Raw genomic sequence first — 15,601 nt, 5'->3', positions numbered from 1 at the left:
TTATTGATTGCTGACCTTTTCCTCTCATTTGATGTCAAATACCACACAATGGATGTATCATCAATGTAACACCGCCAGAAACAGATCAGTAAATTAAATGTGACCATGAGAAATCGATCTAATTCTTGACTTAGCAGAGACGAGAGAGGTCTTATAATCTTTTTACTCCATTTCATTTTTCCTAGTACATTTGTTTACTAATTCACATTAGCAATCAAATCAGTGATGATTTTAGCATTTTATTATCACCCAAACTTATGTTTCAACATTTTCTTACTAAAAGGTAAACAACAAGGGCATCTGGGTGCCTCAGTGGGTAAAGCAACCAACTCTTGATTTCAGCTCAGGTCATGACCTCACAGTTTGTGAGATCAAGCCCTGTGGCCCTGTGTCAGGCTCTGCGCTGACAGCTGGGAACCTGCTCCGGACTCTCCTCTGTCTCTCTCTCTCTCTCTCTCTCAAAAGTAAATAAATAAACTTTTTTTTTCCAAGGCAACAGCAGAATCTTCTTGATTATGAAAAGCCATTGTCAGGTCAAGTCCTTTTTATGCCTCAGATCTTGGAACACACTAATTTTTAAGATTAAGGCTATTAAAAGTGCCTTCTTGTTGAGACAGAAGAAATGGCTACAGTGTCTTAAATGTTATATGAAATATCCCATATTGAGCAATGTTAAACCACTGAAATAGACATATGAAACAATACATTTTTGGTATATTCAACCTGTGATACAATTATTGTAAGTGTCTCAAGTATTAAAGCATGATATAATATGACATAGTTTAATATCTAGTTAGTAAGACTGGAAGATAAATCAATAGTGGACTATGAATTGTTACATTATCTGATGGTATAATAGCATTATTATAAAATCTAGAGAGGTTTTCTGTCTTCATATACGTTGAGACTCTCCTACCTCTCATAGGAAAGGGACAAAATGTCCTTATTTAATTTGTAATGCCATGTATGATATGCATGTGACGTTTAAATTCACAATTACAAAAGCACAACCTGCTACAGAAGAGGACCAAAGACCCCTTTGTGTTCAAAATCCAAAAGGGAAAACCCAGAAGATCTTATCAGCCCATAACCAAGCCCCTTTGGTTTTCATGTGGAGCGATGGGCTCAATCATTTGATTGAATTGGCACATCAGTTATATAACCGTACAATCTGGTTCAAGACTGGGGCTAGGTTGCTTAATGTTTCAACATGTCAGACTCGAAAATACTGAAAAATTAGTTTTTGTTTCCTTTGTTGTTTTTATTTGGTTTTATTTGTTGTTTGGGGGTGGGGAAGGGGCACACAGTAGTATTCAAAATTCCCCTAACAGATGATAGTAGTTTTTTCACAAGTCCTTTCTCAAACTTAGCTGCATGCTGGAATCACCTGGAAAACCTTAAAATCTGCTGATATCTGAGTTCTACCCCCAGAAAGTATGATGTAATTTGGATGCCAGCCTGGACATTGGGTCTTAAATTATCTCCTCCAGGTGATTATAATGGGCAGCAGACTTGGCATCCCAGGTGTATATACATATGATATTCTCATTACAACTCACTACAACTGGATTGTCACCCAACTTTTTAAATCATCCCTTTACTGAAAAGATTGTCTTTCTTTCTCTCCTCTGTTACTGAAGAACTTTTTTTTTTCAAAACTTGAATGTGCCTTATCAAAGAAATCAATTATTCTGATACATAAATTCTAATTTTGGTATATGTGCACCTTTTTCATACATGTTAAAGGCAAGGACAACAACTTTTAGCAGTGTTTATTTTCGTTAAAAGAAACTGATGGAATTGAAGGTTAAATCACCTTCGGATTGCACAGATTAAACAAAAAGGTATTACATATTTCAGTTTTACAAAGCATCTTATTGATTTAAAAGGATCCATACTATTGATAAAGTTCATGATAAAACATATATGTAAAAAGGAGACTAAAATATTTATTTTACATATCTACATGTATTCTCATATTTCTAGATCAACCACAAATCATACAGGAAAATATTTAGGTACATGGAAAAGCTTCAAAACATAAAAAATTAACAGTTTGAAAAAAAATCACATGTGAAAGCTCATTAAATAATAACATTGACAAATAAATAGTTCATCAGTTTTACTTATTAGCTGCTGCCATGCATTTCTGGCATTCCATTGTAAGCAAGGGTCAGCATGCAGGGTATAATTTCATACTATGAGACTGTAAAAAGCTACAGGGCTTATTTTTGAAGTGAAATGTCACAATATCTTTCACTCTTTCAAAGGAGATCACTCATGGCTGCTAAACTTCCCATGAAAATTACCAAAAAAAAAAAAAAAGCACCTTTCTGAAGTGTTACTGTGAAGATTCATGGCAACTATTTTTTTTAACTCTTTAATTATGAAAGGGTTTTGCTGGGGATGGTGTGGGGTGGGGGATGGGCTGGGGAGTGGAGGATAACCAAGAAGCCCTTTTCTGCTTTAAAAAGTAATGATTCAGTGATGTATATAGTATCACCAGTCTTTCGAGAACCATGGGGAATTAAAACTACAGGTTGCATGGAATTTAAATGCAAATTGCACTCAAGGATATGCATACATCTTGAAAAACTTGAAAAAGAAAAGCTATTCCCAGAGAAGGTCCTGATACTTAGGACAGCTTGGTGGGTTTGATCAAAGCACAAAGCATCTATTTTCAAGTAAGAAAACAGCAATGGCAGGCTTGAGTCTTCCAAGCAATCAGATCTGTAAAGCAGATGGTTACTAGCCAGTCTGGTGTCGAAAGTCTGAGTTCTAACTCAGGCTGTGCTTGCTGGATTTGCTGGCTCTTTTCCGCTCTCTGTGATGCTGGGCTGGCTTGGCAGGCGACATGCTCTCAAAGTTATGACTGGACTCATTGTGCTGCCGAGTGTACCTCTTGCACTTGCAGGCGGTGACCACTGTGATTTTGTAGGTGCGCGTGCTGCCATCTTGGCACTGAAGCTGGATTCTCTGCGTACGTGTCTTGTCATTGACACACCTCCATTCCTGGGAGCTCCTCCTGCTCCAGTACTTGGTTCCATAGCCTCCCCCTATCCAGTTGGGCAGCACCGGCAGGGGCAAGCACTCACCAGCACACACCAGCTCTTTCAGGGGGCTGATGCTGGTGCACTGGCCATCGGAGATGTATTTGGTGGAACGCAGCTCCCGGCAACCCACTTGAACTCGACCTACAGGAAACGGAAGAGCGTGCATTAAAGAGAAGAAGCAAATGAACGCTTCAAAAACAACAACAAAGGCATCTGCAATGGCAAAAACTGTATCCAAATGATAGCAAATTGTTAAATAGAAAGGGAACATCTATTTCATTTTCACAATGCAAAAATCTGCCTGGATGAGTGTAGAGATAACTTCCGTGAAAATGATCAGTTCACATGGCTGTACATTTTTGAAATAAAATGAACTAGGCCTGATTTTTGTTTTCATGGATAACATTAATTAATTGCTTACTGAAGTGTTTGAAAATCCCATTGTTTTTTAGTCTTACTCCCCAGTAAGGGTTAAACAGTTCTTACACTTGTGTAAATATTCCTTCTTCAGTGAGCTAAGAGACTATAATGTTCTTTTTCTCACAGGTCATATCAGTTAATATCTGCAAGTGCTTTTAATTAGGTTTTTAAAAAAAATCTCCTGGGAAAATGTGAAAAGTATTTAAATATTGTGTACAATGTGTATGCTCTCCCTATATTTTGTTTCAATTATAAAATTCAGCTGCAGAGAATCATACATACATGTGTGTACAAAGTCTGACATTTTGCATATCAACCTTAATAACTACGTTTTAAACCTAAATTCCCAAGCTATCTTTTAAAAACAAATATTAAAATGTTTGAAAGGCAAAATGTCACTACAACTCAAAATTTGAAGAATATAAAAGCCCCTAAATCAGGAACGTATGGTTGCCATAACAACTTGGCTACATTTCCATGAATTTTATGGCAGAAAAATGCCTAACATGTCTGATTTACAACTGCAAAAGGAACCATGGTGTTCGTTTCCTGAAGGCTGGTCATGGCAAACTTTTTGTTTAGTTATTTGAATCTGTTAAGTATGTTCTCTAATCAGCTGTTTCTTGTTACATGCCTTATGCAATTAAAGCAAAAATTAATCTTGAAATGTTTGAGTGTTCCCTTCCATTGCTTTGTTACCCAAACTTGAGGAAAATTGCCTGTAACAATCTCGAAAAGAAATCAAAGTTTGTTAACCAGAAAAAAAAATGTTTATAAGGATAGACTGCTGAAATTTAAAAAATAAAAATGCTAAGGACCGGTGAAGTAGTCTTGCCTTGAAGTGGAATCCTGAAGGCTAATTTGAAGTAGATCCTGAATGAGGAGTTGGACTTTGTCTCTCGGCCTCAGTAGCTCTGAGGTGGGAGACATAGCCTAAAGGGATGCAGTTGCTGTAAAACAATTTATGTAGACACACATACATCCGTATAGAGCGTGGGATTAAAGTGAAAGGGTAAACTAGCTGACTGGTCAGTGTGCTCTGCCTGTCTCATTCTGATTCCAGCTTCCCTTCCTGCATCTGCCTTAGGAATGCACCTGGAAAGAGCCGGAGATGGATTTGACTTGCCTAGCTTTTTGTTCCCCAAGTATATACCCATTTGGCATTTTTGCAGTGACAGTTCATTGACCATGAATACCCACCACATTGCTCAGTAATCTAATAATAATCAGATACCGCCTTTGTACATAAGAGCAACTATCCTCAAGAAAGTGAAAACACCTTGGTTTTCTTAGAAAGACATTAGTAGCCCTATTTGCTTGGACTTCTCAAAGGTCAAAATTACTTCTAGCAGTTGAATGGAATTGAGGTGGAGCAAAAGATTTGTGTAAGATTTCCCGTGCACTGTTTTTCTGTGTCTCTATGAAAACCTGTTTGTTAGCATGTGAACTTTTCTTGAAAGGAGTGAAGCAAAAGTTAGGAGAAGAAATTTGAATCCCTCTAAGTAATGTTTGATTAGTGTGTCAATTCAGCAAACAGAAAAGAAAACAAATACTCCCTGTACAAAATATTATTGTACTGCTATTATTTTAAATCTCTAAAGTTATAAAAGTTTCCCCACTCTTTCACAGAAGTATACAATTAGCCCAATTTGGATCTGGTTAATAAGTAATTATGTTGGAAAAATAGGATTCTCCAATATTTTTAGTTACATCTCTCTTTTACATTGGTCATCATCAAAACTTTCAACCATTTCACTAGACATATTTTAGAAATCCTTGTGAGCCATTTTTTTTTCCCGGAAAGCTTGTGATTTCCTATACATACTTTGGTTAGTCACGTTTATGCACTTTACCACAATTGTACGTGTCCTGAAATACACAGAAAACAACCCGAATGTACACTACGTAGAAGAACACTTTTTTAAAAACTCTCGTTTTGCATGATTTTTAAAAAAGCAACAGTTTAATTCCTAGAAACATTTTCTTTTTTGGATGTTTGATAGAACTTAAGTCCTCGCCTGCATTATCAAATCACTGTTTTAGTTACATTAACTTTGTAGGGAAGAATGCCAATCTACACATGCAGTAGATTACTCCCAGATTGTTTAGCAAAATATACATGGTTCAGGTTAGTTAGCAATGAAACGATTCTATAGGAATGTGAGCTAATGCTACCAAAAGAGAAAAAAAAACCCAAAATCCATGCAAGTAAAACACACTTACTGTTCCGATCCAGTCCAGTGTTACTGAAATGCCTGCCTCCATTTCTGGCTTGATTCATCGTGCTGTTGCTGCTGGGGTGTGCTGGAACAGGTTTAACCACATGTGAATAAAGGATTTCTGTGGCATCATTTTTAAAAGCCAAACAGCTTTTCATTAGGATGCATGCAAAGGGAATGAGATAGAAATGAATGGCAGGAGGAAGCATGGTGAGGAGAGGATTTGCTTGGCTGGAGAGCTGGTTAATTCCTTTCCCTCTGCTTCTGCACTGTAACTGTGAAATTCCTCTTCAAGGTTCCCTTTATATATCCAGTGAGGTTTGGCGTTCATTCAGGTGTAAAGTTGTATAGAGCTTCAGAGTGAAAACACAGAGAAGGGGTGGGATCCCTACATGACCCTGCAAAAGAATTTTACCAATAGAAGAGAAGACTACAGAAAAGGAGGAGCTTGGTATACAAATGGCCTGAAATTTCAGAGTTGCGCTTCATCAGTTGTCTGGGAGCTAAAGCAGCCAGGCACATTCTATAGCAACTCCAGACTACCTCCCTCTCTGCCATTTCCTTTCCTGAATCTAGTTCACATTCGGGTTTAATTTAAATGAAAATACACTGCTGTTCATTTGAAGAGATTTACATTCCCACAATTGTTCCGCACTCCCCCCAGATTTTAGAGTATTTAGGGTAGGGAGCGGGTTCTTCCCAGATAATAGGAAGTAGTTCGGGTGAGTTTTGCTAGACTTGCAGTAAGCACCTATTAAACATATTTTGTTTCTCAAGAAGCAAACCGATATATTTTTTTTCCTTTAAAGTATAAGGCATATGGAGCTAAAATCTGCCCCCTGGACACACTTAAATAATGCAGCTTTGATCTGCATGAACTGCTGCTCCGCTAGGTAAATTATTGCCAGGGGTTCTGTGTGGAGAATAATGAGCATAGCTCTTTTTGCAGTAAAGAAATACTATCAATTTTCATCTTAAAAATATGTCATAGCATTTAGCATAAAAAAAAGCCATTCCTGACAGATCATTGTTTAGCAAATTCAAAATAATTTTTTCTAGGTTTTTCATTAGCTGCCCAACACATGTTCTATCTGTATTTACTAAGCATTTTGTTCATTGCTGCCTTTGACTCTGCTGCACACATAAGAAACATACTTTCCTGACCTTCTTTATCCACACCTGCAACAGATGTTCCATTAATATTACTTAGCATTCTCCATTCTTTTTAAAAAAGTCACGAAATTTCCTCTGGTTTATGGGATATTTTGATTGGAATAATTACACACTCTGAATCATCTTTTCAATTTTAGATCTATTTTTGCCTTCTGTGGGGTTACTGACATGACCTGATAGCACAGATATTTTGTATCTCTCCCCTTTATAAACTTGGGTCTGTTATAGCTGCTATTCCTATCTATCTACCTACCTACCTGCCCACCTACCTACGTATCTATTCAGCTATCTATCCATCTATCCATCTATGTTTCTCCAAATGGCACTATTGACACTTTGAAATAGATAATTCTTTATTATGTAGGGCTGTTCTGTGTATTTAGCAGCATACCTGGCTGGCTTCTACACACTAGATGCCAGTACTATAACCCCACCCCCTCCATTATAACCAAAAATGTCTCCAGACTTTTCCAAATATCTCCTGCAGGCCAAAATCATCTATCCATCTATCTCTCTCAATATAAAAAGAAAGTAAAATTAAGAATAAAGACTACTTATTTAATAATACTAAGAAATTACTGAGTTTTTCAAGAAGGAAAGTATTATTATGGTTTTGTTTAGAATCAGCATCTACTTCTCTGTTAGAGGTATATGCTGAAATATTCTTAGACAAAATGATAGGATGTCTGGAATAAACTTCAGAAATAATTTGGGAGGAGGTTAGTTAGAGGTGTAGGTGGGGCAAGACTGGTCATGGGTTAAGGGTTCAAATGTTCAAAATTCTACATAATCAAAATTATAAAAACTAAAGTAAAAAAATTCAATTTAATGTGTATGTCTGCTTCATAACAATCAGATCCCTATCCTAAGGTTGTATGTAGTCATTTATTCTAACATCCTTCCTGAAAAACAATACATCAGTTTACTGTATGCACATGGAGATTATATACTAGGCATCCTCTTAAAATACTAACTGAAGAAGTTTTTATCCTGCTTATCAGAGTACTTGATATTAATTGCATGAAGGATGTTACTATTAACCATTTACCAGTAGACCCAATGCCTAAATGAAGCAAGGGGGTCAAAAGAATCTCATCTCTTCACCATTACTCTGTTGTGTGTCTGTGTGTCACAGTAAAATAAGATATTTTAATTTGCAGTTTAATTCCTTTTTTCTGATTTTTTAAAGTTTATTTATTCATTTTGAGACAGAGAGAGAGAAGAGAGACAGACAGAGCACTAGTGGGGGAGGGATACAGAGAGAGGGAGACACAGAATACAAAGTAGGCTCACACTGTCATAACAGAGCCTGACACGGGGCTCAAACTCACAAACCATGAGATCATGACCTGAGCCAAAGTCAGATGCTTAACCAACGGAGACACCCAGGCTCCCCTTGCAGTTTAATTATTACAGTGGATTAATCAGATTGACCAAATTTATTTATAATTGTTAACTCTGTTTTGCACCTGGTATTCTGCAGACTCAGCCTTAGGATATTACCTCAGGGAGAAGCAAAATTGCCAGGATGAGGGCAATATGGTTGGTGCATGTGGAAAGGAAAAATTTAGAGTTCTTAGATCCAATACATCATACAGGATCAAATTAGAAAACTACTTTGATAAAATAGAAATAATCACAAATTTGCTATTTAAGAGTTCTTCTGAGCAGTTTAACAGTACTTCATTAAGAATAACCACAAACTCTAAGATTATGGGTATAAATGTTTGACATAATTGATTAAGAAAGTATTCCCCTGAACAAGCTATGTTCTTTCTCATCTCCAAAACTTCATATGCACATGGTTCTCCTTCTATTTGGAAAATCTCCCTCTATCACTTTCCTCATTCCCTTCCTCATTGGCTAATACATATCTTTCCTCCAAGACTCACTTTAGATAGAACTAGGAGTAAGGAAAGTCCCTTGCCCTCTACCTCCTCAAGTCTGGAGTCAGCACCCCATCCATTGTATCAGAGTGGCCAATTGTCTGATGGCTTTGAAAGCCTTGTGATACAAGAATGATTTTTATCTTACGAATAATGTTCAACAAGTGGGTAAATTACTTAAGAAATATAGAAAAACTGTCCTTTCACATATTCAAAAATTGGTTAATATTTATGGTAGGCAATCAGAAAGATGGCCCCTAATAACCTTCAACTCATGATATTGACACCCCTGAGGCAATCAGCTTCTCTTCAGTGTACATTGGACCTAGAGACTAACTTCCAATGAATATAATATCGTGATGAGATGTGAATTTCATGCTTAGGTTATACCAAAAGACTGTGACTTCTGTCTTCCTTACCTGCTGTAGCTCCCTCCACTTGCTTTGCTAGAAACCAGCTGCCATGTTATAAGTTTTCCTATGGAGAGTTGGCCCAAGTGGCAAGGAATGGATGTCTCTTGCCAACAAGGAAGGGGAGCCTTCCACTAAACAAACCATGAGGACCTGAATTCTATCAACAACCACATGGATAAGTTTGAAAGCAAATCTCACAGCCCATCTTTCACGTGAGGCCTGCAGCCCCAGCTTATACCTTGTGGCCTTATGAAAGACTTTAAGCCAGAGCCATCTCAGCAGCTATGAGATAGTAAATGTTGTTCTAACTAAGGTTTGGGGTAATTTGTTGCGCATCCATAGATAATTAAGGCAATATTATCTGTTTGAAAATGAAGATACAGTAATTAAGCTATTAATTTTGTGAATAATGCTAGAACCTTGAAAGCATTAGATGTGGCACCATTCAATATGGTGGTTGGGCAAGTTCTGTTTTTAGGCTTTGAAATCTATTTTCTGGTCCTCCGTTGAGTCATCGATGTTGTTCTATTATTAATAATCAAATAATGGTATAGAATTACCACTATTACTCTGATGTGCAAAAGCTGGAATTTAAATGCTCTAATAGTATTGTTGATCATGTGACTCCTAGCACTGGAATCAGAAAATCTGAATTTGAATCTTATTTCTGGCATTTGTAATCTGTATGAACTGGTTATATTTCCTGAAACTAAGTTAGTTGCTTCATGTGTAAAACATCACCAAACTTACCTATCTCAATAAGAAATTAAAAAAAAAAAAAAAATGGAAGTGTCTAGCACAAAACCAGGCCCAGAAGAAATGGAAAAAATAGTCATTGAATATGAGTTTAAAAGTCCTGTTTCTCATTAGAGTCTTTGAATTTAAAAATGATTTTTCAAAGATTAGAGAAGTCTCCAACAAACACAATTATTCAATTTAAGATGGAGAACAAAAGTTAAAAGGAAAGAGATTGTTTAGTTTGATTAAACACTAAAGAATGTGTAAATGTTCTTTCGTTAAAAATAATTAGACTGACCAATTGTTTTTTATCTCTGACAGGGGAAGAACCAGAATAAATATAAACAAAATATGTTTACTGAGTGCAATAATGAGCTATATCTCGTTCTCTATGGACTTAAACTATGTTCAGAGTGTTCCAGTTAATAATAGAACTTATGGCATTGACCACTGTTAGTTTAGAAGAGAAAGAAAACTACTATAGAATCTTCATGCATAAAAATCCTTAAAAGAGGATGGATTAACATCTTTCATTCATTTCATGTCAATATGTGTCGAGTCCAGTATTTGTCAAAGACGCTGCAGTTCAGGGTCTGCAAAGCTGAATGAGGCACAGCGCTTACCCTCTTGTCTTTTCCCTAAAGCTCCTGTTTAGAATTCCACTAAAGGAATTCCCCTTAACTTGATCCTTCTGTAGGATTTTCTTCCTCCCTCACCACCGTTATTAGTTGTCTCTTTACTTTTATTTTGTTTAAATGTTTTTTGGTTTTATTTGTAGAATAAAAGTGTTTTTGTTGTTGTTATAAGCATCCCCAACACAGATAATATTAATTTACATAGTGCTTTTATAAGGCGCTGTGTAGCCTGACACAAGACCCAAGTGGAAATTCAAAATCCAGTGGATACATCTCTAGATATAGTTCTCAATCTTGGCACTAGAGACATTCTGGGCCAGATCATTGTTATGGGACCTGTCCTGTGTATTGTAGGGGGTTTAGTGGCAACCCTGGGCTTTCTCCGCTAGATGCCACTTGTACCTCCCTCACCCAGCTGTGAACAACAAAAATATCTTCTTCAGACATTGTCAAATGTCCCTGATGTGCAAAACAGTCCTGGGTTATAAACCACCAGCCTAGGCAAATTCTCCAGGAAACTTCCTAAAAATGCCAGCAAGCTGCTATTAAGGAAAACCTTATATGCAAGCTCTAGGGAACATGTCAAGACAGTAAGAAGAGGGCTTCCATATGGCTGTAAAAATTAGGGAGACTAGTAAGTTGTCCTTCTCACTGGCGTTTGCTACCTTGCACAGTAAGAACTGATCTCTTCACCATACATTCAGCTCACACAAGTCCCTGAACTCAGTGTAAGCATGGTTGGTAGCATATTAAATATCCTGTCCCCAATAATGGGAGCTAGAATTCGTTTTGTTCCACACAACCCTGATAGTTCTTCTAAAACCGTATTTTAGGGGCACCTGGTAACTCAGTTGGTTAAGTGGCCGACTTCGGTTCAGGTGGTGATCTCGCAGTCCATGGATTTGAGCCCCACATCTGGCTCTGTGCTGACAGCTCAGCCTGGAGCCTGCTTCAGATTCTGTGTCTCCATCTCTCTCTGCCCCTCCCCACTCACGCTCTCTCTCTTTCTCTCTCTCTCTCAAAAATAATTAAGCTTTAAAAAAGGTCCTCAGACCTTGAATCAGAACCCCCTGGGGTAGAATCCAGGAACCTGTGTTCTAACAACTCTCCCAGTCCTTGTTCTGCGCGCTAAGGTGTGAGATGCACGACAGTAGGCTGCGCACATGCCCTGTCCCCATAGTCTCCATCGCAGTTACCTCATCTGTTTAACTAGGACTCTGCTCCAGACTCTTCCAGTTTGTACAGTCAGATGGAAGCCCTGCCCTAAAGCTCAGCTCAGTTGGCCAAAACCTGAACCGACTTCTTTTTCCTGTATTTATTTCTCCCTAGGGCCTGGATATTCTTGGTGTCTTCCAGTGACTGATTAATGCTTTGTTCCACAGAGAGGGACACAAAAATTACCACCTACGGTGATACCATTGCTCACTAGAAATTTTGGCAGCCATATCTGATTCTCACAGCTATCAATGTTGACCCAGATTTTGGCAAAATACTTTGATCATTGTGGTTTTGATTGTTGTCCACCAACCTCAGGAGCATTCCACAGCCAAGTCAGGCTCCTAGCCCCAGCAGCATGCAGTCTCGTTTCACTCTTTCCTGAGGAATCTCTTATTCAAGTATCAATGGGTTTCCTGGCCAAGCCTAAACCTATTAGGACCTTACCTCACCAGTAGTAGAGTCCTAACAATCTGTAGTTCCCTGGTATGTCAGAAAACTGGAGGACAAAAAGAATGTAGCAGAGAATCTGGCCCAATACCACTACAGCTTTTCTGGGAAATAAAGTTGCTGCAGAAACTTCCTAATTTCAATTCTGGTATGTTTTAATGAAGTAATTTGCTTCCAAGTTCTGTGTAGATGGGAGGTGTGGTGTAGGGGTCCCACAGCTACTATGTAGCTGGAATGAAGGATATGTGCTAGGGAACATGGAAAACAATTGTGTCTACATTGATTGGAAAGGCAGATTGGAGCAGATCATTAACTACAGTCCTGCTTTGCAGGTTTAAAAGTTTGGAGATAATTTGGTAAACAGTGAAGAGTCACTGAAGGATGTGAATGTGAATATATGTGTTTGTTTTTTATTTTCACAAAGTAAAAACACCATGTAACTTACATACAGGTAAAGTGATAGAAAATTTCCAGTACCCCAAAGTTTCTCTCCTGTCCCCTTTCCTAGTAACCACTTTCTTCTTCCTCCCTAAAATAAAATTACTATTCTGATTTCTGACACCAGTTATTAATTTTGCCTGTTTTAGAATTTGATATAAGAATGACTTTTTTCATTGTTGTATACTATTGAATTGCATTGACATCCACAATTCATTTATCTAGTCTAGACTGGATTGGTTCTAGCTTGTGGCTATTATGAATAAAGTTGTTATAAACATTCTAGTGCCTGTCTTTTATGCATCTATAGATAATATATTTTTGTTAAATATAAATCTAGTTGTAAGTGGATGAAATAGAGAATTTGTATATTCAACTTTAGTAAATAATAACAAAGTTTTCCAAAGCAATCTCATTAAATGAAATATTCACTCGCCCTGACAGATTATAAGCAGGGGAAGGTCAAGAGCACACGGTTTCAGAACACTGATTCTAGATGCAATGCGTGATATGGGTTAGGCAGAGTTACACTGCAATATAGGAAGGAGGCACATTATTTCAAGAACTCAGGTGAAAAAAAAAAAAAATCCTGAACTTGAAAGAGAGAGGGAAGGCTAGGACAAAGATCAGAGACACTGAGAATAGGTTGGCAGTTGATTGGAAATGAAGCTAAAGGTGAAAATAAAGTTGTAAAGCTGGGTGACTAGGGAAATGGTGGGGTCAGGGGAACCAGGCTGGAAGAGTTTAAAGTTTAATAATGAGTTTAGACTGCATTAGGATGTGGTTACGGTGCTGGTGGAAATCCAAGAGAAATTGTCTAAGAGACAGCTAGAATCAAAGCTCAAGAAATCTATCCAGCGACGGGCAGCAAATTTTTTCGGATGCTTTCTTAGAGTACAACCCTAGAACTTGGTTTAGAAATCTTTTGTCAAGTAACACAAACACTTTCATTTACATACCTACTGTCATGTAATCCTGCCCCTAGATTTTTTAAACCTAATTCCCTACTTTCAGGAATTCTCAAGTAGTATAAACTATAAGCTTATAAAACTTATGCCCTGTGTTTTTTGCAAAACCATAAATAATAAACATCTCTCAACATCCCTTCTTTTTTTATTACCCAGATAGCAACTGGCTTAGTTCAAGTTTTCATCATTATTTGCCTGGGCTACTGTCATTAACTACTTAACTGATCTCTCATCTTACAGGCTCATCACCTTAAAATGCACTCTCTAGAATAAGATACAGCAGGATCTTTTATTTATTAAAAAAATGTTTTAATGTTTATTTATTATTGAGAGACAGAGAGACACAGAGCATGAGCATGGGAGGGGTAGAGAGAGGGGAGACACAGAATCTGAAGTAGGCTCAAGGCTCTGAGCTGTCAGCACAGAGCCTGACCTGGGGCTTGAACTCATGAACTGTGAGACCATGACCTAAGCCAAAATTGGTCGCCTAACCAACTAAGCCACCCAGGTACTCAACAGCAGGATCTTTTAAAAATGGATATCAGAGCATCTCATTTAAAAATGTTAGTCGAGGCGCTCCTGGGTGGCTCAATGGGTTAAGCGTCTGATTCTTGATGTGAGCTCAGGTCATCCTCTCCATGCTCACAGCACACAGTACAGAGCCTGCTTGGGATTCTCTCTCTCCCTCTCTCTGGGCCCCTCCCCTGCTTGCGTGCTCTCTCTCTCTCTCTCTCTCTCTTTCTCTCTAGAAAAAAAAGTCAGTTAGATCCTTTTACTTGCAGAACAAACATCTTCATGAGCCAGCCATCCTCCTTTCTTTCCATTCCTTAGATTTATGTTTCTATAGTAGTTTTTCATGCTCACCATTCAATTTAATGCCTTTATGCCTTTCATTCCTGCAAATGCTCTTTTCATTATTCAAAATTCTGTTCTTGGAAGCCTTTATTGAAAATATAGACTAAATTAACAAATGGTGAAATACAAAGGAAAGGACAATTGGGAGAAAAGGAAGAATATTTGGGAGATGTGTCTCTGAGGATTAGGTATTACAATTTAGAATAATATAAAGACATTTATTTTTTTATTTTTTTATATTTATTTAATTTATTTTTTTAATTTACATCCAAGTTAGCATATAGTGCAACAATGATTTCAGGAGTAGATTCCTCATTTCCCTTACCCATTTAGCCCATCCCCCTCCCACAACCCCTCCAGTAACCTTCTGTTTCTTCTCCATATTTAAGAGTCTCTTATGTTTTTGTCCCCCTCCCTGTTTTTATATTATTTTTGCTTCCTTTCCCTTATGTTCATCTGTTTTGTATCTTAAAGTCCTCATATGACAAAGACATTTATTTTAATCTCAGTAAAATCAGGTGATTTACATTTCCAATCCTAATACACAGCACAATGTATTTAAGATCAGTAAAATTATTTAAAATATAATTATTAAAATAGAGAAAAGGATATATGCAGATTTTCAGCACAGAATATTTTATTTATGAACCTTGAAAGAGAATACTGCTTTATATTTTTAAATTTTCTAAACAAGTGTCCTTCTTAATGCTCTCATATGATTAACAAGAAAATTAAGCTGATTACTTCATAATATTTAAGCTTATTGTATTATGGAAAAGAGTTGCATCATCAGATTTCTACCTTTTTAAGAAATAGGATTATAAAATTATGAAAAGGATACATGCATGTTATAAACTGTGTCAATAGTGCATTAAGTAGGATAAAGTCACCTCTTCCCATTTCTCCTCCAACCCCACTACCCAGGAATAATCAGTTAGGAGTCCCTTGTGATGTTTTCCAACATTTTCTGCATTTATAAGCTAATTTAAATATGATATGCATATAAATACACATATATATTTTTAACTTTTGTCATAAAGACAGGAACATGCTATACATAGGATTTCTCAAATTACATTGAGTATTTAATGACCTATCTTGGACATTTTCCTGTATCAGAACATACAGGTTTGCCTCA

The 15,601-nt window shown here is 37.2% G+C and overlaps 1 protein-coding gene across 3 annotated transcripts in view; it reads right to left on the bottom strand.

The window, feature by feature from the left end:
- Positions 1-1,757: 1,757 nt before the first annotated feature.
- The window catches only part of SOSTDC1 (sclerostin domain containing 1), a 65,914-nt gene continuing 52,070 nt past the window's right edge, over positions 1,758-15,601 (bottom strand). For 2 of the 3 annotated variants that reach the window (XM_053218370.1, XM_053218369.1), the window contains exons 3-4: positions 5,697-5,777; positions 1,758-3,194 (exon numbers count right to left, since the gene is read on the bottom strand). In XM_053218370.1, coding sequence (XP_053074345.1) covers positions 2,779-3,194; positions 5,697-5,777 — 497 coding nt within the window. In that variant the 3' untranslated portion in view covers positions 1,758-2,778. Of the gene's footprint in view, positions 3,195-5,696; positions 6,087-15,601 lie in introns of those variants that run through there. The other variant, XM_015082368.3, reaches the window with a different exon arrangement.

Source organism: Acinonyx jubatus, chromosome A2 (genome assembly GCF_027475565.1).
Source record: "Acinonyx jubatus isolate Ajub_Pintada_27869175 chromosome A2, VMU_Ajub_asm_v1.0, whole genome shotgun sequence".
Taxonomy (NCBI): Eukaryota; Metazoa; Chordata; class Mammalia; order Carnivora; family Felidae; genus Acinonyx; species Acinonyx jubatus.
Note: the sequence above shows the minus strand (reverse complement) of the source record. Positions and strands in the feature narration are given on the sequence as shown.